The following is a 27,532-nucleotide window of genomic DNA, read 5'->3' on the forward strand; positions in this document are numbered from 1 at the left end:
ATTGGGGTGTTCTGTGCAAGTGATGGTATATATTCTAAAACATTCCTGGCAACATTTATGAACAAAATAACCTCAATGTTTGAGGTTTACATTAATTTTTTGGTAATTATTCTGCACTTTGTATAATGCCAAACAAATCCTCTATATAAAGTAGTCATTGAGTGTAGTACTAATGAAGCACTAAGAAGTGTTTAAAAATAGTGCAACGATACATCGTAATAAAGGGTTGACATCTGTTATCAATCTTGGTTAAAATAGAGATGAGGAGAAATTGTTTTCTGCAGCAAGCTGTTATGATCTGGAATGTACTTTCTGAAAGGGCAATGGACACAGGATCAATAGTAACTTTCAAAAGGGACTTGGATTTCTAACTGAAAATGAAGAATTTGCAGGGCTGTGGAATAAGTGGGATAGCTCTTTCAAAGAGTCTGTCTTCTTCAGTGATGTAAGGTTCTATGATGTAAAACACGCCTTTTAAAAAAAAATCTTGCAGTGTGCAAGGAAACATGTTCTCCAGTCTTTCATCGCCTGAACAGCACTTGGGGCATTTTCAGCAAAGGATCAGCATCTTCTACCATGGCCAGAGTATCTCGCACAGCAGACGCATTGAGATCTGGAGCCCTTGTTGCAGCCCCAGGATTTATTGATGCATTTCTTAGCTGGCATCAAAAGAGAAAGCCTAAGGTACAGAAAGCTGTATCCATTGGTATCTTGATTTGGATTGACGCAAAATATTTGTTTGCATAAGCTGAACACCAAATTTATGGCTGTGTGCAATTTTCAAAGTCCTACTGTTAGCAACTAAAATAATAGCATTTACAGTCAGCTAAAAAGCATTTGTCATAACCCTAGTGAGATGCTGATGCTGGTCCTGTTTTTTTTTTAATTCAGTGGTAAATATTGCAAGATTGAATGCAATGTGTCCTTTTTGACTTGATTCAGTGTTCGACTTGGTATTTGTGGCAGCACATTTGCTAGTAAAAATTCCAAATGCTAGTCAAATTGAAATTTCCACTGTCACTGTGGGAAGTCACTAAAGCACTAATTCTCAGATTTTAATACAGAAAATATTGTAATCTCGGGGCTCGAATCTAAATCTTCCTTAGGCTGCTTTTACATTGCCATTGTTTTAATTTGGATTCAGTGAGCGAGCTTTTGGTTTTGATGCTTTGAAATCCTGCTCCTAAAAGCAGACTAGTAGATCTAATATTTGAAAGTCTACAACAGGCCTGCCATCAGGTTAAGGGAAGCGGGCACCGATTCATGGATGCCGATCTTCTGGAATCCAAACTGAAACAATATCAACAAAACAAAGTGGCTCTCCATGGTAAATTTTTACTGGTGGTTGTAGCTATCGCTAGTTCTGCTGGGAACACCATCCTGAATTTTGTGTTTTTTTTTACTGTTACTGTTTTTTCTCAAACCTTGTTGGAACATTACCTCAGGCCACATGGGTGCAGAGAAAATTTGGATCAAGAAAGCCAGAACAGGTGAGAAATTCATACCGTATGTGCAGTGAACCAAAGTATATTCGTGCATGTACGGAAACTGCATTTTGTTATTGCTCCACCACCTAATTCCATTATTGACATTGAATTTTTTTTTAAAAAACCATACCACCATAATGGAGAGTGAATGCGGACAATCTGAGCTGTGATTTTTTTTTACCCTTAATTGGCAAAGTTCTGTTTGTATCTGAGGCTGACTTAACAACATGTAAAGGCTCCTTAACACTAGGTTAGCCAGCTAGCATTAAATTCGAGCCCTGAATTTTTTTTATACGACGTTTCATTGTAATGAATACTTCTGTTGTTACTTTGTTGCGTAAAATTTATAGTGTGACTACGTAAATATGCTATGGAGATCGATATGTAAATTATGTCTCTTTGTAGCACAAAAGTAAGTAGTTTATGGGCTAATTGAAAAGCAGATTCTGAATATTGTCTGGGTAGTGCAGTAGTAAGACTGATCGCTGAGTCTGGTTCAAATCCTAGGGCTGCCTAATTTTAGGCCTTATTTATAATGAGCAAGGTTTCTTTGAAATTAAGAAACATCTTGCATTGATAAAGCTTTTCATCTTGCTATGATGTGAAAGTAGATAAGAATTCTTTCTCTCCTCTCTGGAAGATCCTTGTCAGCCAATCAGCATAGTGAAGGCTATGATCTTGGCTAAACTACTCTCCAGGCTGAAGGAGATTTCGTGGAAATGAGCAACAAGGAAGGGGAAGTCCACACATTGAAATTAAATTGAGTGTGACCTTCCCTTTTTGGTTAACCAGCATGATGTATGTAAAATGTTTATATTGCATAGTATGAGTGATCTGGAATAACATAAATATAATTGTACTGTACTGAATAATTCATTTCTTCTGACTTCACACAAATCCGCTTAGAGAAATAGTTTCCACAATAACTGACAAGATACTTTTGGCTTAATTTATTAACATTAGTTGCTTTGAGACTGCCTTGCATAACTATGTGGTCCCATGAGATGAATGTTCTAAGCTCAGTGGAAATGAGAATGAGTAATGTCCTGTCCCTCTGTCACACAGCTATAATGGAGCATATAAAATTTCTGCATGACACAAATATTTGGAAATCTGTCTTAAATTTGATATTTTTCTTTTAATGATTTTTTTTATAACTGGTTCATATTTGCAGAAAATCATTTATTTATTAAAAAAGATAGCATCTTTAATGAAAGTGGCAGCATGCATTATTGCTGTAAAACTAGGATATGCACCGCAAAAGAGCACTTTGGGTTTGAATTATCTTAAGAGACAGGCTGTAAAGGTCAACAGAAGTGATACCATTAGTTCAGTATGTTTTGTCCCTAATGTTTTTGTAACCGTTGAGAGTACTGTTGAACATCAACAAATCAAAAGCTCCTTTTTAGGATTGATTTTTTTTCACATTCATACATAAACCACTATAAACATTGACCTTGGACATATGGCAGCTGTTGGCAATTTGCTGAAACTCTGTAGAAGAGAGTAAAATAAATTGATGACTTGGTAAGGTAAAGCTAACAGTTCAGGTCTGTGACCGTTCATCAGAACTGTGGGTCTGGTGAAAGGTCATATCGAGCTGAAACATTAACCTTCCTCTCTCCACAGATGCTGCCTGACCTCTAGTGTTTCTAGCATTTTCTGTTTAGTTTTCCAGCTTTTGAAGTTTTTTTTTGCTTTTTGATGATTGTGTGTGTGTGTGTGTGTGTGTGTGTCTGATTTTATTGTTGATGCATATCTCTTCAGGTAAGATCCAAGTTTATAATTGTTGTGCTTCATCTATTTCACAGTGGTTGTACTGTACCTGGATTTGTGTTAGCATACACTGAATAAAACATCTTTCACTACGTGAATCCGGGAACATTAGTGCTGATCACAACTTTAAATTTAAAAATCCACATGTCCTCTCTTCTGATGGCCTATACAACCTGTATTTTAATCCAAATCATTCAACCTCCTCTTAAAATATTTTATATTTTATTTATAAATCGTGCTATAACTCATTGTCTAACTTGGAAATTTGCTGAACTAGGAATACTGTGATTGATTTCCCTTACAAAGTTTGATCACTGTTTTGAGGTTTTTTTGTTAGCTTTAAAGCTGTATTAACATATTTGCAAGCTTTTAACTATTTTAAAAGTTAATTGGGTGCTATTTGTTCCATATAGTGTAGAATTCAATCCCTCTACATGATAAATAAGGGAGAAAAATCTAATATGTAGTTATCAAGTAAAATAATATACTACCTTAAATGCAACTAAAGGTAAATAGATATAAATGTAACTGTAAACATGTCAGTTAAACATAACTTAACAAATCACCAATACTGGAAAATTAAAAACACCGTTGTGTAGCACTTTTCCTTGATGAGCATAAGCCACATCGTTTTGTTTGGGAAGGAAATGAGTTACCCTGGGGTATACTTCAGAGTTTAGTACTCATTTTTATTGATCAAGTCACTCAGATAGAAAAACAATTCACCGGATTATAAAAGGACTTTTTGGAATCAGGCTTCAATGACGCAGGTGGTTGAAAGCTAATGTTTGCAATGCATCTACCATGAGTGAAATGGGATCTTTGGAATTTACCCTGCAGAACCTAATTCAACTTTATTTTTATTTGGATTAGATGATTGGGTTTAATTTTAATATCGTTCAAAGAAATTGTCACTTCCTGAAATTGGCTGTATTCATCTTATTGAGATGAAAAGGAACATGAAATTGACAGTGATAAATAGCAAACTTGCTAGGGTTGGATACCCAAACTCCCTCTTTTCTAAAAAGTTCAGTAAATATTATGCAGGAATAATTAAAATAAAAACAATCAAACTTTATAAACAATAAATGTAAATGATTTAATTGAAGCCCATTGGTTACTCCTGTATAGTTCTATTCTGCTACATCTCCTGTACAGTCATATATGTACATAAATTATGAAAGAAAATCTGATCAGCCAAGCTTACATTTATATTTTTGTTACAAAAATATAAGTATTGTATTGTAACCTGTACATTTATGTGCTAGATGAAGGTGAGTATGCCAATGTATAACTTGCTATGCTTTGATTATATTTGAGTTACTATCCTCTGATCAATGTACGCCCCATCTATAATTCATAAAACTGGTATTGATATTGTTCAAAAACATGGTTTGTACCACTGGTTGCTTTGCTCTTATTGCTTTCATTTCCCAGTTTAACCATGGTAGAACCTAAAAATGTCACTGAAACGTTGAATAAATTTTCCTCTTATTTTAAAGCCAAAATTCAATTTTGTAATCCTGATTTGCCCTTTAACATTTAGAAATATCAAAATTTGAAACCATAATGGCAATTTTCTAAAAAAACGTACATGTTAAATATATGTTAAATGGTTTGACCACAGAAACCAACTAATTCTACAGTAAACCAGCAAATAAGGCTCTAATCTACAAATACACTTTCCAAAATCTCAATGTTCCAGGTATGACCTTTGCAGCAAAAGGCTATTTTGAGGCGCTCGTGAAAATGGGTGAACTTGCCAGCGATAGCCATGCTTCCAAGGAGATGGGTGAGTGTTAATTTACAACATGACTAGAATATGAATGAGTTGCATGTTTGTACTTGTTGTAAAGGTGAAGTTCTACTTGTGATCCCACATTAATTTCCTTCATGGGTAATAAAAAAAACAGCATGGCTTTTGTAATTTGGTGAAAAGTTGAAGTGCTGCTTTAATAGCTTATTAATGTTGGTAATATTTAATGGAACAAAGGCTGGAAAGTATGTGGAAATGGTTCAGTGTTTTAAAATCTCCATATGATTCACAAGTAATAATCCCTGAGCATTCCTGGCGAAAGGTAAGAAAGTAAATCACCCAAGACTGGTTGCTCCTGATAACTATCCAGTGACCTAACTGTGTGGGAAAGTGTCTGTCATGTGAGAATAAGATTAGATTTAGCTTTGATGCTCCTCAAAGGTGGATCGCTTGCCAGACTTGTTGCATGGGTTCCTGCATGACCAATGACTTTAGGTGAGGCATTGGAGAGCTGTCTGCACCAATGGAACCATACCCAGATCTAAATTAACACCCTCAGGATAGGAAGGGAGGACAAAGCGATCACCTGGTTTTATGCTCTTGACTATATGGGATTTGTTGATGCAGTTCAGGAGTTGACATTGTTAACATGTGGTCCCAAATGCTTTCCATATTGTAACTGATGAGTTTCAGCACACAGCAGTATTTATGCATCCCATTCTCTTAGTGAAAAATTGATAAAAGAGACCACATTCTTAATATCTTAATTTATGTTTTTTTTTGTAAATGCTTGCTTTGATGGGATATATATGTATATGTATGTGTGTGTATATCATATATGTCTTTTTTAATCTAGTGACCCATTAGCCAAAAATCCAGATAGTTGTCATTTGCTGTCATATGAATCCCTTACAGCCTTGTACCTTCCTTCCAAGTGTGCAACCTCAAGATATTTGAGGTATAAGTCAATGGAAACAAATCGCATGTCTCTGTAATTATCTCTTGTAGTTTAGTTAATTCAGACGTTAAATCAGTTTTTTTTAGCAGTTTGACATTAGAGCTCATTGATTAAATTACAGCTTTGAAGTCCTCTCCAGTAATCTTTATTTGTCAAATATATTAATTTGTACAGTTTTTGTCACCTTACCTAAGGAAGGATAGGCTTGCAGTAGAGGAAGTGCAATGAAAGTTCACCAGACTGATTCTTGAGATGGTGAGATTGTCCTATGAGGATAGATTGAGGAGACTGGACCTGTATCCTCTAGAGCTTAGAAGAATGAGAGGTGATCTCATTAAAGCATACAAAATTCTCACACATCTCGACAGGATGCAGGAAGGATGTTTACCCTGGCTGGGGGCAGGTCTAGAACCAGGGGACACAGTCTCAGAATAAGAGGCAGGCCACTTAGGACTGAGATGAGAAGGAATTGCTTCACTCAGAGTGTGGCTAATCTTTAGAATTCTCTATTGTAGAGGACTGTGGAGGCTCAGCCATTGAGTATGTTCAAGACAGAGATCGATAGATTTCTAGATATTAAAGACATCTAGGTATATGGGGATAGTGCAGGAAAATAGTGTTCAAGTAGAAGATCAGCCATGATCTAGTTGAACGGTGGAGCAAGCTTGAGGGGCTGAATGGCCTACTCCTCCTATTTCCTATGCTCCTAAAGCTGCATTGACAACGAGCTATGATCAGGCTAACTGAATCTGAGAAGGCGCTTATTATTTTGTTTAAAGTTTGTGGTGATAACAGTTACTCTGTATTTCACCTGAAAGCAAAATAGGTCTTGAATTAATGATATAAATAATTTATGCAGCCAAACTGCTTATTCTTCAAATATGTGAACTGTTGTAACTTGCAGAGCAGTTTACGCCCAACAATAGCAGCTGTAAATGCAGTTTTGTGTAATACACCAGCAAGATACCAAAGGTTGAAGTATGGAATTATTGTTAACACATGAACAGTAACCAGTTTTATGATGTTTCTTGTACCCTCCTTTTCAAGTCACGTTTTCACTTTGCAGCACATATGTGTTTTTCCTATAAATGTGGTTTTCAGTGGTTCTTCTGCCAGTCCCCATTTCAAAACAACTTATGAACTATGACCAGAGCTTAAAGTAGGAAATAAGTTTCATTTCATTAGGAAAGTAAGTGAAATTTGACATAATTCTTTATTTGTTCTTGAGATGTGGGCATTGTTGACAACACTGGCATCTATTGCCTATCCTTAGTATCCCTGAGAAAGTGATGGGCTACCTTTAGCAATTTGATGCAAATGAATGGATTGTTAATCCACTTTGGTAGGAAGTTAATGAGTCAATCACTTGATATTGGACTGGAGTCTAATATAGACCAGACAGGGTAAGAACAGAAGCGTACCTTTCCTAAATGATATTAGTGAACACAATTCAATCATTTCAGGATTCCTTTTGTTTCACCAATACCAGCTTTTTAGTTCCTCAAATTGCCATGGTGGAATTTGAACTTACATTCCATGAATAATTAGCCCTGACTCCTAGATTACTTGTTCAGGACATAACCACCAATCTATCGTACCAATGTATTTGATCTTCTTATTCTCAATTGGGTAAAGCGGGGAGCTTTAGCAGGTGACTTTTTAAATGATGGAGTAGATTTGAATCTTACTGAAATGTGGAACTTGTGAAATGTAGGATCCTGCATTGAGCTCCTTGGCTGGGAAGATGGACAGCTATCCTGATCATGACTATCTGTTGTTGCTGTTCAATAATAATCTCTGGAATGTGCTGAGAGTTCCTTGTGCTGATTTTTATCTATGTCTCTGGTTCTCGGGAAGTGCCTTGCCTTGGGTACTATCTACTGACAGTCCAATTAATTATACACAGTATATTTCATATACCTTGTTAAATATTTGCTGGCGTTTTCCCTGGGTTGTAGGTTTTCAAACTGTGTGATGCATTGCCATAACATTTGTTTTGCTGCTGGATCAGTATGCTTTATTAGTAATCAAGTCAAAACTGCTAGGTCAAAGTTCTGGAATTCCCTAATAGCATTTTGGGTGTACCCACACCACATGGGCTACAGTGGTTCAAGAAGGCAGCTCACTAGCACCGCCTTGTCAAAGGCAATTAGGGATGAGCAAAAAATGCTGGTCTAGCCAGCAACGACCACATCCCGTGAAAGAATAAAACATCCGTTTTTCCTTAGCTTTGAAGTACGAAGTTTAAGTGGCACAAAGTCACTTTAAAATATTTTCTTAACAGCATTTCTAACTTAGCTTGGCTTGAAAAGTAATTGTACTTCCAATTTGTTTGACTTCATGTTCATATGTTTGTTTTTAGCTTATTTTTTTAACAGTTAAGTAGTTTTGATACAGTACAATACTCATTGTGATTGCAGCGTGTGTGTCTTCAACAATGAACTAACTTGAAGTCACAGATTGCAGTTAGCATCATAATGGTCACAATTCTAGGATACACACAAACCTTTAAACAGAATTGGTAGGATTTAAGTGAATAGACCAAAGCGTTGAAGTTTATGGTGTTATGACCACATTCTGAGAGGTAGATTATTTCCATGCTGCTACATGAAATGAATTAATATGCCTTGTGACTGGGGTCATGGGATCCATTAACTGCTATTGGGAGACCAGAGCATGCTAAGCAAATCCAGACAGAACTTTGTTAGGCAAATAACAAAAAAATAGAAATCGTTTGAAGAAGTTTGAGTTTATTCGAACAACGTAAAACTGCCCATAAATGCTTGCTTTTGTTAAAATGTTTTATACGTAAAAATAGCAAGTTGTTTTATTTCTAAGGTAACTAATTTTTACACAGTGGACGATTTTACATAAATGATGCCTTGCTCAATTTCGCCACATAAATTGATGATGTATGAAAACTGCTGGCCTAGTTTAAACTCATAGTGCAAATCTGGGACAATTCTGCCCTAAGTGTGGTAGCAAGCGGGGGGAAAAGGATGTTTTACCAGTTGGCAGCAATAGTATCTTTTCACACCATATCATCTGTTTCCCACCTCATTAATTATGCAGCCAAAAGAAACACGTTGTCTCGCTGGCAGGCGGCCTCGGAATTGCCCGCCATTGTGTTACCTCACTCTTTCCTCAATCCGGGTGCCATTTCTAAACTGCAGCCGCCCACACGTTTCTCAATGCTTGCAGCCCCGCCTCCCTTTCTGCTGGAGGATCTCTTGGCTGGTCCTCCAGCTTCAAGAGCCCGCAAGCTATAATACACTGGCGAACAGGTCCCCTGACCACTAATTGGCCAATTCAGGGAAAATCACTGAGTGCCAGCCCCCGACAAAATGCGGGGTTGGGACCCCAGTTGATCCCAACATCGGGGTCAGATTCCCAAGATCCAAATCCTGCCACTGGTCTTTGTAGCTCAGTGTGGCCCATGCTGCTTTTTAAAAAAAAATGCCTTATTAAATGTTTTCATTCTATTCAAGTGCCTTCAATTGTCTGCCTTTAAGTACTTGTCAGCTTTACAAGTATTCTAATTTCAGACTTGGTTTTATTTTCACTAGTTGTCATGGTCCCACGAGAGAGATTTCCTGGGTTCTTCAGTACACAAATATGGCCTGATGCTCCCTTAGGAGCATGGCAGCATTGCCAAGCATGGGCAGCTGATTTTCCTGCCCAAACAGCTTGTTATCTGATTGCTACTGATGAATGAACTTGTTTTTGATCCCTGTGTTCTATGTTAAGATAGCACCTAATTTAGTAAGGGACCAAGAGATGATGCTGTGGGAGCATGCTTTGACAGAGACCCAAGGCAAGCTTTCTTTCACTGCAGCTTTTTGTTTTCTCATTGCATGCATGCTGCGCCACTCCATTGAGTACTGAATTATGTTTGCAGCTTAGCGTAAATCAATTAGCTTAGGCCGCATTATACCTTTTTAAGAGTCTACTATAAATACTGATCTATAATTTAGAAGTCCCACATGTTTTAAAATAATTAAATCAGTGGCCAGATTGTAGATGTCTGTAAATCTCTGTATTTTAATGGCCTTGATATTTACAGGGAGGGCGGAAGCCTAGAGTGATCAAAGAACCCAGCAAAGCTGGGGATGCGGCTTTCTGCCGTATTTAATACAGGACCTCCATTATCAGTTTTTTCTTTCGCTTTTTACCTGGCATCTGGCCAAATTGGCAAACTGACTGACTGATGGTTGGGAATAGCAGTGGCCGCGGAGGCAGCAGTCAGGCATCTCTGGGGATGCTCCACAGCAATCAGGAAGGGGAAAGGTCAGTGGTCAGAAGTTTGGGTAAATTAGTGATCAAGTCAAGAGAAGGAGGCCATAATTGGCAGAGGGGAAGCTGAAGTCTTCCTTGAGGAACCAGGAAACATCCAAAGCCTACAAGCAGTACCACAAATTACATTTCACACTAGTGCCTTGTGCTATTATCAAGAAAAGAAAATTCTGATTTATCTGTTTTATTTAGTTGCCTTGGTGTACTGTTTTACAAATAACATTACATAATTACTGGGGAAAATGACTCTTAATTTTGCCTGTTAAAGTTCAAATTGTTGAAAATATTAACTTGGTTTCTATTTGAATTGAGATGCTCCGAAGACTAGGATTTGATTTGTTTTGATTAAATTGAATGGTAACTGTTCCAACAGAGAACAGTTTGCATTTTGCACCCCTTTACCACAAAGCCAGTGCAGATTATAACCATTAAGCAATAATTCTGTGTATTAAAACCTTTTCAGAAACCTTGTTCATTTCAATCTCCTTTTAATCACGCTACCAGTTGCAACTCTTTAAACTCCCTGGAAAGCTTTACCTTCAGTAGCTTTCCAGATGAAAACAATTAATATGAATTATTGAGCAATGGGTACCCCAGCAGACCAAACTAAAGTTTAGTTTTCTTATGGAAAAACTGCATTGAAAGTCAAATAATTAAATTGGCTTCTTTCACCTAGGAATATTTTATCTCTCATCTTGCTATACCTTTTTACTTCTCTTGACCAGTATTCACCTGCATTTTTTTTCAAAACACTACTTGATTAACATTGCAGCCATGTTACCTCATTCCAAGGCACTGTTTTGCAGAAGAGATCACGTTATTTTGCTATTGTATTTCATCACTTTCTTAGTAATTTTCTTAATGTTATTTGTATTATGCTCATCTTCAATACCATGTGTGGAATATTGTAGCGGATAGGATAATATTTATGTAGGACCAAAATTTCTCTTGTCTGCTGATTTCCTTTATGCATTATTTTGGTCCCTACCATTATGGTGGATGCTGGAGGTTCCAGTGTACTGGTTAAATAAAGAACAGGCAGTTAGAATATGAATTCTATCTCTGAGCATATTTATAGCAACAGATCCATTAGTGCAACATATTGTTTAAGAATAAAACAGCTAGTGCTTTGCAGTCCAAAGCAGGTGGTTTCAACAGCATATAACAGCTGATAAAATCAGCCTTTTGAACACAAATATATGCAAGACTACTTTTTTAAGTTGCAGTCAGAACTATTAATTGTGGATTTTAACAGCCTGCAGTGTTCCTTTCATTTTAATACAAACAGATTTGAGAAATTACAATATTAATAGAAAATATGTCATTTTTCTTTTCTACATTGCAAATATTTTGGCGGAGGTGTCTCCTAGTTTGACTACACAGTTAACACAGATGATTGTTGAGGAGTTGACAGTAGTTTGTACTTTTGCTATTATGCTTAAGGTTACTAGTATCATTAAGATGCTGGCAGTGTTAAGACGTGCACACTGTGTTTTGCTTTAAAGGGACATTATCCTGTGATAAACAGACTGCCCATTTGGCAGTAGGCAGCATGCGCTTTTCTCCTCAGTTCTATTTTGGTTGAAAGTTACTATTGTATATGAAGAGTGTTTTGCTTAAACTCGTCAGACATTACTGGAAAAAATGCAAATGATTCGTCTGTTTTAGTTTGAGCAGGTCTTGAGCAGTTCAAGTTTGCTTACGTTAGTCACTTTCTGCGTTGTGCCGGACACCCCCATCCTTTGCCTTGCAATAATGGTGCCCCTTTTATATAAAAGGCATAATTCTTTGCATTCATCTTTTCGATGAGATATTAAACTAAGACCCTGCATGTATTTTGAAGTTGGTATAAAAGATTCCTCGGTACTTTTCGAGTTGAGAAGTTCTCACTGATGTTCTGGCCGATATTTAACCCTCAACCAATATCACTAGAATAGATTATGTGGTCATTATCACATTGCTGATTGTGGGTGATTGCAAATTGACTGCTGTGTTTCCTACATTACAACAAAGACTAAATATCAAAAGTGCTGTAAAGCACATTGCCCTTGGAAAGCTGATTATAACAAAAAAGGAGCATAGGTGTTTGAGAGAGAGTGCTAGTTCCAAGCTTTTATCATTGTAGTTTTGCTACATTGAAAGGACTTATCAGGCTTTAATCAATTTTGCCATCCAGTCCTACATAAACTAGAAGTAATTTTGATTTCCTTAGGAACTTTTATGGTTTTGTAACTGGATAATGACTTTGGCAGCTGCCTATTATTTACCTATATTGATGTTGCTGATACTTCAGTTATAGAGTTTTACAGCATGGAAAGAGGCCCATCGTGTCCGCGCTGGTCATCAAGCCCCTATCTACTCTAATCCCATTTTCCAGCACTTGGCCCGTAGTCTAGTATGCTATGGCGTTTCAAGTGTTCATCTAAATACTTCTTAAATGTTGAGGGTTACCGCCTCTACCACCCTTTTAGGCAGTGGATTCCAGATACCCCATCACCCCCTGGTGAAAAAATGTTTTCTCAAATCCCCTCTAAACCTCCTGCCCCTTACCTTAAATCTATGCCCCCTGGTTATTGACTAAGGGGAAAAGATTTTTCCTATCCACCCTATCTATGCCCCTCAATCAGGTCCCCCCCTCAACCTTTACTGCTCTAAGGAAACACTATCTAGTCTCTCTTCATAGCTGAAACACTCCAGCCCAGGCCACATCCTGGTGAATCTCCTCTGCACTCTCACTAGTGAAATCACATCCTTCCTATAGTGTGGCAACCAGAGCTGCACACGCTGCTCCAGATGTGGCCTAACGTTTTATACAGCTCCATCATAACCTCCCTGCTCTTGTATTCAATACCTCGACTAATAAAGGCGAGTATCCCATATGCCTTCTTAACCACCTTATCAACCTGTCCTGCTGTCTTCAAGGATCTATGGACATACACACCAAGGTCCCTCGGATCCTCTGTACTTCCTCAGATCCTGCCATTCATCGTGTACTCCCTTGTCTTGTTAGCGCCCCCAAAATGCATTGTCAAATATATTTTCATTTTGGTGCATTTGAAACTTTTATTTGAAGACATGGAATCATCATTAACTGCCCAAATTTTCCTTTGAAAAATGGAGAGAGGGAAGGAAAGAAACCAAATAACATCTTATGAAAAGGGATTCCAAAGATCCTAGGAAAGCCTGAGGTTACAGTGACTGCTAATAGTTGAGATAGTACACTTCAGCATATCCTGTTGAGCTGCTAATTGAAAAAAGGCAAGCAAACAAAGCAAAGAGCAGTGATCTTGTATGTTCTGCTCTGCCTTCACTAACAAAATTCTGTTCTCTGTAGTGGGCGAACAATGCCATGCTCTCCTAGAATATAGGAAAAGTCTTCATTTCAGTGTCTTATTTGATTATAATCCACCTTTGATTCAACACACCATTCAGCCACTGGAATACTGTAAATCACAATTTTGCAATATTCAGTGCAAAGAAATGCTACAGTTTCAAAATGGCACAACCACCATAAGGTATGAAAATTAAAAACAATTGAATGAAAGAGCCCATTTTATTTTGGCCTTGTATATTGTATTTCCAAAAATACAGTTTTGTACATGAAAAATATGTTAATTTTGTTCACAACCTGTTATAAATCTTTCCATAGGGATTTTGTTGGACTTTGTATAAAGCCAGTCATACTGGTACCCTGTGTGGTTTAATACAAGACCAGCCATGCACAATGTATTAGGGTCAATTTTGTGATACTGCAAAGCAATATCCACTTCAAACCATTGCAGAAGCGACAGAGCATAACTCCAGAGTCAGTTCCTGGCCTAACTTGAGTTCAAGAGCATGAAACCCTATTGGATGCCCGTCTTCAGTTGCCTGGGTGAGAGACCATGTGGAATACAATTTCAGTGCAATGTCAAACTAAGTTTCGTGCCTAAGTAGTTCATTGGACCTCTTCAAAAGTTTAGAAGCTTAATCAAAGCTTATTTAAATATTTTGAGAGAGACAGTCACCTACTCTTTCAAAAACTTTAAAATGTGAATTGTGCCCTCTGCCTCTGGCTACTGGCTCCATCTCTTCTTGGCCATTCTCAGGTTGAACCAGACTGTTCACACCTTAGTGTGATCCCTGAGGTAAGCTTTCTGCTCCACCCTTAAAACTGCCTACTCTGTAACATTGCTCATCTCTGTTCCTGCCTCAGCCCTCCTGCTAATGAAATCCTCATCCATGCTGTTGGCATCTCAAGTTTTGACTATTCCAATGCCTCCCTGGACAACCTCCCATTCTCCAGGTTCTAAACTTCAGCTCATTCAGAACTTTGCTGCCCAAACCAATTCATGCTCATCTCTATGCTTGTCAAGCTGCGTGGTATCTCCCCTAACCAGCCCTCCCCCATTTGGGTCTGTACCCTACACCCTGGAATTCCCTCCCTAAACCTTCATCCAATGGGTTAAAGACCTTTTATATGCAGTGCCAATACCAAATTACTCCATTGTTCAGGGCAGGAGCTTTTTTAAAAATTAAGAATTAAGATGCTTCCCTCGGCCTCATTAAGAGTTGTTGTTAAAGCTTCAGTTTGAGTAACTTGTTGAAAGTCTTTTATGTGTTGAGTAGTGCATATTTTATAGTGAAAGTGATGGCTGTTACCAACAGCTCTGTAAACTGTGATTGGATGGTGAATTAGCAAATACTTAGATTAGATTTATGGTGAGTAAAGGCCTGTTTTTTACGTTGGTGGCACAATATGCCAAAAACAGCTAGTTCCTAAGAGGAAACCTTGGAGCAAACTTAACACAATAGCGAGAAACCAATTCTCGTGACATTTTAGCATGGTTTGCTATTCTCAGCAAGAACAAAAGGCTTTCATGTTTTTTTTGCTACAGGATAGAGAGTTCAAACAAGCCTGACTAATTTGTGACCTTTCTATCAGGTGTGCCTTATATTGTTTATTTCTTATTGTTTTTTAAAAAAAACTGGAGCATCAGTTATATTTACAAGAAATATTTTACAGTTGTTTCAAATTAATTTGACATCTCTGACAGTAGGTTTAAACTTGAAGTCACTAAGCCTATGCACTTTACAGCGCTTTAGTTGCTAGATCAAGTTACAGTAATATCTGATGCTTAACATTTGCAGCTAAGTTATATATTGAGGTGCATCACATAACCATTTTTACATGAAGCTGTTCTCCAATAGTTTTTTATTAATGGTGCAGTTGAATTGGTTCATTTACTTTGATAAAAGTTATGGCATCAGGGACAATAATCCAAATGTGCATACAATGCCTATTTGCATGCAGTTTTTCATCATGATTTTCAATTCTGATTATTTGGTAACCCCCCACCCCATTGCTGCTCTGAACCAGTAGGTTGAGCATTTACTTTCCCCATTACCAAAACAAAGGGTATTTCCTTAATCTTTTGTAAATCAGCTTTCCCTGGACCTCCTTTAAACTGTCAGACTTCTTTTGTCCTTGTCTTTGAATTACTGTCTGATTTCCCATTGTGCATTCAGTTCACCAAAACTGTGCTGAAGCACAGCAACCTAAAAAAAAATTGAGACCAACCTCTTGTTGGTGCACTCCCTTTGGAATCAATGCTAGGAAGCAGACCTGCTCTAGGGGGATCCCCTCAGCTGATATCAGTGCATCACATCTGCTTTCTTTTTCACACGGGTATTCACAGGAGTCCTTCAAATGCTTTTTTAAAACACGCTTTGAAAAACATTATGATGCATCAAGGACCAGTATTTAACACGGGAAGTGCACACTAATGGGGAAGTAAGTGCAAGCTCAGAGGAAATATGGAAGTATTTTCATCCATAAAGAAATTGGAAAAACAAACATTACAGGGTATAAATGCAGCTAGTTTAAATCTGGATGCGAGTTTTTAAAATTGAGGATAGACAATACTAATTCCAAGTGAAAAATGACCATCCAACTTTAAATTCTGGAGCTACAATTAAAGAAAAATTCAATAATTTCAAGTTTTCTAAATGGGCGGTAGTTTAGAAGTTTGTGTAGTTTAGTAGAGCTGTACCAGTGTCCTTCAGCAACCAATTTACTCAGGCCATTCTGTAAGTGAGGCCAATGTAGGATGTTGCCTAATTTATACTGCAAACCCATTACTAATGAACTATAAACCCATTACTAATAAACTATAAAATAAAAAATTCTGCACTTGTTAATCTGATATCAAATCAGTGAATGTTTACCTTGGGTCATAGTTACATCAAAAAGTTGGACATGAAACATAAAATGGCCTCAATAATCGGCAATCTTTTTTGGTTTGATGGATTTATGCGCTTCTGAAAAGTTTTGCGCAAGTAATTTTTTTTCTGCAATTTCCAGATTAGTTCTTCACGTACTTAGCTACTGATATGTACCAAGCACCTTTCTCACCCTTTGTTCTGTCTTTAGCAGCCTATTCCTGATTGATGAGTGTGTATGTTTTGCATTTCATGTGCTCGAGGCCATGCAAGCCTTCACACAATTAGGAATGGAAGGGTTTGTAAAATCTGTGTAAGTGATCATTCCGTAGCCATGTAAGTGAAAAAGGTCAGTTTCAAAATCGCTTAAACTATGATGCCATACATCATTAAATTTTATCTTGAGTCTCCTGAAGGAAACTAAAATGTTGAATTACTGACTTGACAAGCATAGTCAAAAGGAAGTTATTGTTAACTCTAAAATTTCTGTGATGGGAAACCAATTATCTATTTGGTATATTCAACACTATTTTCATTTCACTTGGTGTCCTCCCAAATAAAACAGCCAACCGTAAGATTTGTACCAATTATTCCTTTGTAGCTGATCCTTTATTTGGATTTCTTTTGAGAGTCAAAGTTTCTTTTGTAACTCATTTATTCTAAGTTGTCATTAATAGTGTACCAATAGCACTTCATATCTGCACTGACAATAAGGACCTGATTATTTACATCTGAGCAGTATGATGACAAAGTGGAAGTTGAATCATTTCCTCAAAGTGACTGACATTTTAAATTTCTCCCCATATCTTATATCTAAACTAATCATTATCCATTGCTCTGTAAAATTGCCATTTCAGCCCCCAAGTTAACGTGTTAGTACAAAGTGATGGTAGGATTTTATTATGCAAGGTTTGGGCTTTGTAAGTCTGTGCTCTTAGTTTACAGCAGTTACAAAGCCATAAATGATATTTGATCCCTATGGCTGTCCTGGCAAACCCAGCTTTTCTAGCACATTACAGGTTGGTTCACTTGCTGTCTTTCTGTTTTATATACTGAGTATCGCTTGTAGGAAAGTTAATGGCTAACTGAAACACTGATTTGCTCGTTATGTGAAAAATTTAACGTATTGCAAATATACTGAAGGGTTTGGAGTGAAGAGTGATGATTGCATTAAGTATTTGTAATGAGATATACAAATAAGAAAGTACATCATAACCTAAAGCCCTGTCATTTGGACAGAAGAGCTCAGTAGAAACAGACAATTTTCCTTTATTCCAGCTGTGTTTTTCTAGGCCTGTTAATGACAGATGAGTGAAATCAGTAAATCAGTAGCTATGAAGCAAATCACACGCATTTATCATCAAAGACACTCTGAAGTGAGCAAGCTAAGATAACAAGATTAACTAATTAGTGTCCACATGCTTAATTTTCCAACCATTTTTTAAAAAATCCTTATTTTCTGTTTGAGAACATATGCATTAGATAGAACAATAAATGGCTTTGGAAATTTCGATCAAACTTTGCCATACATACATTTGCTCAGTTAAACCCATGTACCATTTCTGGATGATTTGTAGATGTGTAAAGATGGTTTCCTTCAGATAAGGTAGCGTATACACACTTTCAAGTTTAAATCTACATTGTAGATAATACTCCATAGTAAGGCAATTTTTGTCTTCTATAAGTAATCACACAGCAACAAATTATTTATATACCACATTTAATGAAACATTCCAAGGTGCTTCACAGGAGCATTATAAAACAAAGTATGACACTGAGCCACTTTGAGATATTAGATCAAATGACCAAAAGCTTGGTCAAAGACATAGGTTTTAAGAAGTGTCTTAAAGGAAGAAAGCATGTAGAGAGGTGTAAGGAGGGCACAGTAAGTTCTCACTTTAAGTCACCCTGCTTAATGTTGTTTTGTTTCAAAATATTCTTTAGCGTCTATTTCTCTGAGTTACATTGTGATTTCCATTTTAACGTGGTCATTATGCATTGTGTGTCACCATTGCTGTCAGCAGTGCAACGGAACACTGCTGACAGCACGTTTGCAACGTTAGGAATGGGCTTAAAAACAAAAAACTACTGCGGATGCTGGAAATCCAAAACAAAAACAGAATTACCTGGAAAAACTCAGCAGGTCTGGCAGCATCGGCGGAGAAGAAAAGAGTTGACGTTTCGAGTCCTCATGACCCTTCAACAGAACTGAGTAAAGTTAGGAGAGGGGTGAAATATAAGCTGGTTTCAGGTGGTGGGGGGGGGGGAGAGAAGTTGGGAATTAATTAATTAGCACATTTTCTTAGATAATATCACCACCTTCAACACCTCTTTGTCCTTTTGTCTGTGACATCTTTTGATTATCTGCTCCTATCACTGCTTGCTTGTCCCTACAATCACCACCCCCACCCCACCTTAAACCAGCTTATATTTCACCCCTCTCCTAACTTTACTCAGTTCTCCTGAAGGGTCATGAGGACTCGAAACGTCAACTCTTTTCTTCTCCGCCGATGCTGCCAGACCTGCTGAGTTTTTCCAGGTAATTCTGTTTTTGTTTAGGAATGGGCTTGTTAGATTCCCAGATCAGCCCTATTTCTGCCCTGCTAGCTGTCTTGCTCCTGCTCCGCCCTGCTCACTGGCTTGCTTGCTGCCTCACTCCAAATGGCCAAATATACTATTGATTCACTGTTTCCACATTCAGGTAATAGAGACTAGGGAGACCCTCGTTAGAGATCAGATCGGGGAGAGACTCGCAGAGGTTCGGGAGGGCGAATATTGCTGAGGATCGGAGGGGGAGAGAATTGCTGGGGAGCGGAGGGGGAGAGACTCATTGGGAATTGGAGAGAGGTTTGCTGGGGATCAGGGGAGAAAACCCACTGTGGACCATAACTCCAATTTGTACATTAACCCTTACAAGCAAATCTGATTCACTTAACATTTTTTCACTTAAAGTCGCACTTTTAAAGAACACAATTAGGATGTTAAGTGAGGAATTACTGTATTCCAAAGCTTGGGGCCTGGGTAACTGAAAGCACAGCCACCAATGATGGAGTAATTACCACATCATTATGTTGCAAAGAAATTGGACTTTTTTTTTCAATATTGGAGAATGACCACATACACATGAATGTTTGAAAGACCCAATATCAAGACACTTATTAAAGCTTCCCAGTACACTATTCTGGCAGAAAACATATATTTACTTCAGCTGTAGATACTCCATATCCCACAATCCTTGTTGTAGTGTAATGTTTATTGTCAAGTAATTTGTGGATTTATCATGACATCTGAACCAAATTTTCCATTGAAATTGTCAAGGTTTGTGCTTGATGAGTCAGTGGGGTAAAAATTGGTATGCTTTGCAGTTTCAATTGAAGTACCAACTTTCCAGTGTAGCATTATGCATGTTAAAGATCTTTCCATAATTAATTGATGCACTTTTCTCTGGAATTCATCTCATACTTTGTTTTTACTGCTCTTTCATTAGTGAGGAAGATATTTATGAATTTACTACTTAAAAAATAAAGTGAAAATATTACCATTAATACTTCATTATTGGAATATTGTTATATCCTTTGTTTATTTTCTATCAATAACTTGTACGGTTCTAAGCACAGAACCAGTCATAATCAATGGGAAAGGATCTTTCTCGGCATAAGTTGCAATGTTTGAATCTGCCTAATTTTGGTCAATTTAGTAAGAGAGATCAAATTGAACGAAGCGCTTTAATTTTGATTTGTAGCTAGATTGCCTCTTCACTGAAATGGTCAAAGACAGAGCTTTGTCAAATACTTGCGTGTTGTAAATCATGTCACAAAGCCCAGATCATGTATTGGCTCATGTTGAAATGTGAATGTGTGTGTGGGATGCGGCTGTTGGGAAAACCCCATAGATTTAATACAGCAGGAAATAGTTAGAGGGTACCCTAAAATGAGTGTAGCAGGACATGGTTTGACTCAAATGTCCTTTAACTCGCCCATTACTTGTTCTTAATCATCGGCTGCCCCTCGATTTGAGGCTGACGTCTACTCAGGATCGCGAGTCTCTGCCATGGGTCTTCATGTGACTGAACAGACCAACTCTAAACCCGCGTATCTTTAGGCACGGTGCAGGACATCTCGCAAGGTAGTAGGATCTGGAGTGTAGGACTTGCTTCCTTTTCTTTCCTTCACCACCACTGCTCTGCCTCATCACTCAGACGTAGTGACTCAAAGCATGATGCAGCTTGATGGGCAAGTTGCTGCCATTCTGAATGATTGGTAGCAAGCTCCTTCCAGTCAATGCTGCCATGCTTCAAGGAGAGCTTCAGACTGCCCTCCCCTGGAACCCTGGCCATTTGAGAGTTGAGAAAACAGGACATAACAATGGAGATGGTTTTCGGCCATCTGGAGACTACGTCCAGTCCATTACAGTTGGTTTTGCGGGAGTTTTGCCTGAATGTTTGTGGAGCTGGCTGCAAGAAGGTGGACCTCCACCTTGACATGGTGGAGAGGCTTGTGTAATCCCTTGAGTAATGCTGTTGGGAGCTCCTTGCTCCTGGTAGGGCCAGCTAGGGCAGCAAGGTCGGTAGGGGAGGTTCCAGACAAAGTGTAATCCAAAATGCCTGCAACAGCAGAACAGGCAAAAGAAGACTGCCTCACTGGCTGCGAAGGTGGAAGAAAGCTGCAGCAGAAAGGTGGTCTTGGTCATCATGGTTTGGTATGTAACTGAAGTTTGATCACCAACCTGTTAAGATCATGTAGACAGTGATGACACCCTAAGGTCCCCACGTTAAACAAAGTCATGCACAGGCTTCTACCAGGGTTCATTTTCTAAGTCATGTGGTGATGGAGGATTGGCATAGGGACAGGGCTATGAACCTGGGAGTCCCTAGTCAAGAATCTGCACACAGGCGACAGATGCATGAAGGTCAATGGACACCTGTGTTGGGACAGAGGTGTCTTTGGGCAGCAGCATCTGTGACTGAGCAGTTCTCTTCAGCATGCCTTCTGCTCACTTCAAATGGGAAGGGTACGAGAAAAGGTGCCCTAAATATCGGCTAAATCAACTTTCTCCTGGTTGGGGAACCACACCCTGCAGAATCACCATCTTTGTGGTCAAAGAAAGAAAACTTTAAATTTTGAAACTTGGAATGTTAGAGCACTCATGGATGATCTCCAGAGTGGCTGTCCAGAAAGAATTGCAGTCGTATCACATGAACTATGAAGACTCCAAATTTACATCATTGCCCTCAGTGAGACCCAGCTCCCTGGTGGGGGGTGGTGGGGGCAGCTGAAGGAACAAATGGATGGATACACCTTCTACAGGAACTGAAAGGCTGACAGCGACCCTCATATCCACTGAATTGGCTTTGTCATGTGCAATATGATCTTTGATGCACAGCCAGAGCTCCCCAGTTGTGTAAATGAAAGGCTTATGACAGTCCACCTGCAGCCCAGCCGTAACCAATATCAGCGCTTACACCTCAACCCTTGACTCCAATAAAGATGTTAAAGAAAAGTTTTATTCTGACCTTGAAGGAGTCCTCATTGCCATCCTGAGCAAAGAAAATACCATTCTTCTGGAGGATTTTAATGCCTTGGTTGGCCATGATTCCGATGTCTAGAGTAGACTCGTTGGGAACCATTGTTCTTAAACTGTGATATTATGTGGATGCAACTTGATTCCATTGCCTACCACATTTTTGGATGTGGGAAATAGCATCAATATTAAGAAATATGGTAGAACTTAATGTTGGATTCATGATTATATGGAACTAATTTTTAAATGGAAGCAGTACTGTAAATGCCTTCCAACAATATGCAATTTATTTCAATTGGTGGGAAGATTCTGAAACACCAGTGCCTAAATATAAACAAATATGTAGGCTGTGAACAAGATGAAACATGTGCAGTTGTCAAATGACCTTGCCCCTCCCTATCTGTGGAACCTCCTAGCCCTACAACCAGTACCAAATTCTGTTCTTCTGACTCCAGTCTGTTGTGCATCCTGCATTCCCTATCATAGGTAGCTGTGCCTTCATCTGTCTAGACCCTGTACTATGGAATTCCTCAGTTCCCTCTCTTGTAAAACGCTCCCTAACACCCAACTCTTTGGCAAAGTTTTTGACCACTCTTTGCCTTTTTTACTTTGGCTAGGTGTTTGGTTTCTGTTACAAATGCTTGAACGTTTTTCACCTTTGTAAAGGCAAGTTGTAATTGTTAAAAAATGGTTTCATTTTACCTCCATGGAAGTTCCCTGATGTTGGAGATTGGTTGCTATATGCTAGTAATGCATGAAGAGGGCCTTTCAGCAGCTGTCATTAATGGTTGTATGTTGTCAGCACTGTGCCTGTGGCAATGTTGGGGGTAGAGTTAGTAGTAAAACACCTTCTGGGGTGGTACCATGCCGTTCCAGAGGTAGTAGCACTGTCTCATTGGCATTAAAGTTGTTGCTGGTGCCAGTCCTGGTGCAAGTGCCAGAAGTGTATTAGTTTAAGTGCAACAAAAAAATCTCTTATAATTCCAGCAGGAGCCATATGCCCATGGAGGAAACCTCATAGCTGAACTTTGATGAGTTCCAGGTGTTTTTGTTCCTATATTTGTATAAGTAATTCTTGAGCTTAGTTTGGCATATGACATGTTCTATCCACTGGATGTAAGTCCTTAACAACATGTTTTTGAATGCTGTATTTGATTATTCATATTATTGAAGTTTTTAAAATCTACATGTGCCTTTTGTTCTTAAAGTAGCTGATTGAATACAATTTTTTTAAAAAAGTGATGGTGGAAATGCGTTTTGCAGAGCATGCACCATGTTTTAAAGCTATTCGTTCAAAGCAGAGGATAAGCTGACCTGCAGCACTGTCGTGACAAAGTCACCAGTAAACAAATTAGGTTGCTGCACTAATAAGTTATTTGCTTCTTCTGGGGGTGTTATTCAGTAGTGGGAATTGCTGTACAGTTATTTATGTCCCTTTTGAGACTTGTGCATTTTGTTAACCTTGTTTCGTAACAAAGGGATTTGTACCCAAAGCTTTTGCAGCAATTCAATAAAACTCTGGGGTGGGGTGATGGGGGGTGGGCGGGGGGAATATTTGCTATAACTTATACAGAAGGATCCACTTCTGCTTTACGAATGAAGGTTACAGGCCCTACCATATTTTCACTCAAATTGTTAGTGAACCCCACATTTAGCTGCTTTCTAAATTGTTGAATTGATGGTCAGAAAAAGATGAATAGTACAATGTTTGTTTTTTTCATTCATGGGATATAGGTGCCACCGACTAGGCCAGCATTTATTGTCCATCTCTAATTGCCCTTGAGAAGGTGGTGGTGAACTGCCTCCTTGAACTGCTGCAGTCCGTGTGGTGTAGGTACACCCACAGTGCTGTTAGGGAGGGAGTTCCAGGATTTTGACCCAGCGACAATGAAGGAACGGCGATATATTTCCAAGTTAGGATGGTGAGTGGCTTGGAGGGAAATTTCCAGGTGGCGGTGTTCTCATGTGTCTGCTGCCCTTGCCCTTCTAGATGGTAGTAGTCGTGGGTTTGGAAGGTGCTGTCTAAGGAGCCTTGGTGAGTTCCTGCAGTGCATCTTGTAGATGGTACACACTGCTGCCATTGTATGTTGGTGGTGGAGGGAGTCAATATTTGTGGATGGGGTGCCAATCAAGTGGGCTGCTTGTCCTGGATGATATCAAGCTTCTTGAGTGTTGTTGGAGCTGTACTCGTCCAAGCAAGTGGAGAACATTCCATCATACTCCTGACTTTTGCCTTGTAGATGGTGGACAGGCTTTGGGGAGTCAGGAGGTGGGTTACTCACTGCAGGGTTCCTAGTCTCTGACCTGCTCTTGTAGCCACACTATTTATACAGTATTAAGTTTAAGAATCACAATTTCACTCAGTGAAGCAGAATGCTTCAAATTATGTTTTGGAAATAATTTGCCCTTCTTTGCTTTAACAAAATGCAATTCTGTGCATTGTTTTTTGAATTTCTGCCCTGATAACTGACTGAAGAAATAATTCATCTGTTTGTGGAGTTGGGCTTATGTTTGTAGCAATAAAAACAAAAATTGCTGGAAAATCTCAGCCGGTCTGACAGCATCTGTGGAGAGGAAGACAGTGTTAACTTTTCAAGTCCGTACGACTCTTAAGAAGAGTCATACGGACTCGAAATGTTAACTCTGTCTTTCTCGCCACAGATGCTGTCAGACCTGCTGAGTTTTTCCAGCAATTTTTGTTTTTGTTTCAGATTTCCAGCATCCACAGTACTTTGCTTTTATCTTATGGTTGCAGCATTGTGGTTATTGGTTGACTATATAACTGAATACATATTGAAGCAGTGTTTGAAGTAAGAGATTCATTGCTGCAAGATATTTTGACTATTTTAATAACAAAGGAAATTGGGCAAAGTGTTTTTTTTCTGTTGACGGATTCACTGTAAGAAGCCAAATACTTTATTAATAAATCTGTCAATTTTTCAAATTTTAATCTGATACCCTAGAAGTTTCAGAAAACTAGGATTTTTTTCATTAATTTTAATTACTTATTTTTAATAAACACAGCTGTACGGTACCTGCTGGTAAATTTAATGGGTTATTAGTTGCTCATGACGGACTTTTAATTTTGGCTTTATTGAGGACATTTACAAACCTATGAAAAGACAGATACAATAGGCTGGTGTATGAAGCCTGTTCCAAGTAATCACAATGCAACTAAGTATCATGACCCCAGTGTTCTCATGGGAAAAGGCAAATAAACAGATTTAAAAACCCTATGCCAATTCGGGGAAAACAGTCTGGGAAGTTCCTCGTTGACCCCATAAGGTGATCAAAATGAGTTTAGGAGATCAGTGACCACTAGGTACATACCTCACATCTCAACAGCCTTTAAAACCCAGTGATTTTAGTTACAGAAGGGAAGTAGGCCATTTCACTTTTGAACTGTAGCAGAAGAATGAGTCTGTACTCATCACATGTGTCACTAATTTAATCCAAGTGTATATAGCCCTGCACAGCAAGGAAAAATCTGTTGATACATAATAGATTCTGCTGGGCTGTGCAGCTTTGTGATAGGAAAGGCAGGTGTTTCTATTTTACAAGACCTACCCTGATGAAATAAGCAAGGCAGTTTACCTGACTTTCTTCTTCCCCGCCCCCCTCTATATAAAGACTTGCTCCCTTAACTGCATATGGGACCTTCCAGCTTAGACCATGAGCAAAGTAGGGGATAGACCTTTTTCTCCCCCTTACTCTCTGTGCGGAATTGTTATGTGTTCCAACATGAAGGACTGGTGTCATCATTATACGCAGTGCCAGATATTTAATTCCATTGACTGCAATGGAACTGAATATTGGGTGCTGCGTATAATAGGGTGGCTGATTGAATGCTGCCCATCTTGTGCCTCTACCAGAGACAAATTTCTGGCCCTAGTACTCTACCTTGCAGAGAGTACAATTGCCCTTGGTTGAAATAGCCTGCTACATCAGGTTACCCCTCTCAGAGGGGTCAGAATCTGCCAATGGTGTCACTACCTCTTGCATCGCAGATGAAAACTACTGAACTTGTATGGCCTGTAGAATTGCATCTAAGCTGTAGTATGTGAAGTGAGCAGCTTAGCCATGATTGAACTGCTTATGAGCTTGTAACCCAAGTGATTTAGGAGATTAAGATGAATGGGTATAGCATCCTTTCTAGAACTTATTGAGTGATGGGAATGCATTCTTATCGTCATCCCGATGGTATAAGTACTATATTAAGTTTCTTATTTGCTTTTCTCCTTTTGAACAGGCCAACTAAAATACCGCACCCACTATAATGTATTCTTCAACCTGATCTAATTTGACTAAAGCAAAGAAGACCTGACAGCCAATGGCTTATGATGCTTTGCATGGTGGAGGTGATGTAATGAAAAGGCATAGTTGCAAAACTAGCAGAAATGATTGTTCTTTAATTAAGTAGGTAGCATGAAGGTGCTATACTTGTGTTGCACTAGAGTTCCAACATACTGTGAACAACTGATCTCAAACATGGGAAGGTGCCAGGAATGATTTATCACTTTCCCATAAGGGAAGGGTGGTGGTGCAATGTCAGATCTAGTCACCATGAGCTGGCCTTGTGCACCTTAGCATCTGGGTGTAGAATGATATTGGTGAGGATCTGGGAGAAGAATGGGCCTCCAGTACATATTTTAGGCCAAAACTGACGAATGGTATGAGGATGAGTTGGGGAGGGGTGGGCGGAATTAAAATTAAAAAATGCAAAAAGTTAACTGCATAAAAACAGGAAAAGCGTTTTTAAACATGTTTTCCTGGATTAATTCATTATTTTTGAAGGGTTCTCTACCATTGCCTGGAAGATATTTTTATTTCCAGTGTTATGCAGCACTTTCTTCCCTTCCATCCACATCAATCAATTTCTGTGAATTCAACAAGCATTGCAGACCATGTAGGTCGAATGCCAGAGCTTCTGTGAATCTGAAAGTAAAGTTTACCTCTGACTTTTTACCCAGTTTATTCATTCATGGGACGTGGGCATCGCTAGAAAGGCCAGCTTTTGTTGCCCATCCTGAATTGACCTTTGGGAGGATTTAAGAGTCAACCACATTGCTGTGGGTCACATGTAGCTCAGACCAGGTGTGGACAGCTGATTTCCTTCCCTAAAGGGCATTAGTGAACCAGATAAGTTTTTACAACAATTGATCATTTAATGTTCACCATTGAGAGTAACTTGCAATTCCAGATTTATTAGTTGAGTTTCAATTCCACCAGCTACTATGGTGGGACTTGAACCTGTGTCACCGGATTATTAACCTCGGCCTCTGGATTACTAGTGACGTTACCAGTGACATCAGCACTACATCACCATCTCCCTGCTGATGCCTCTTGGCTTCTTTGGCTTTTGTTTCTCTTCTCCTGCAGTGCCTTAATTTGCTCACAGTCACTTTAACACTCCCAACCGAAATAGTGGGGGCAGAAGGACAATGATAGAACTTGTGATTTTGAAATCCAAACTGTAAATGTACTGATGTTATCTAAACTGATGAAAATTGAAACTTTTTGAATGTAATTTATGGTAAAGAC

At 38.7% G+C, this 27,532-nt stretch overlaps 1 protein-coding gene across 2 annotated transcripts in view; it reads left to right on the top strand.

Annotated features, from left to right (window-relative positions):
• The window catches only part of baiap2a (BAR/IMD domain containing adaptor protein 2a), an 89,458-nt gene that overhangs the window by 8,671 nt on the left and 53,255 nt on the right, over positions 1–27,532 (top strand). The window contains exons 3-4 of one of the 2 annotated variants that reach the window (XM_078571171.1): positions 1,446–1,490; positions 4,969–5,055. In XM_078571171.1, coding sequence (XP_078427297.1) covers positions 1,446–1,490; positions 4,969–5,055 — 132 coding nt within the window. The remainder of the gene's footprint in view (positions 1–1,445; positions 1,491–4,968; positions 5,056–27,532) is intronic. The other variant, XM_078571172.1, reaches the window with a different exon arrangement.

The sequence above is a fragment of the Cetorhinus maximus genome, chromosome 24, assembly GCF_964194155.1.
Source record: "Cetorhinus maximus chromosome 24, sCetMax3.hap1.1, whole genome shotgun sequence".
Taxonomy (NCBI): Eukaryota; Metazoa; Chordata; class Chondrichthyes; order Lamniformes; family Cetorhinidae; genus Cetorhinus; species Cetorhinus maximus.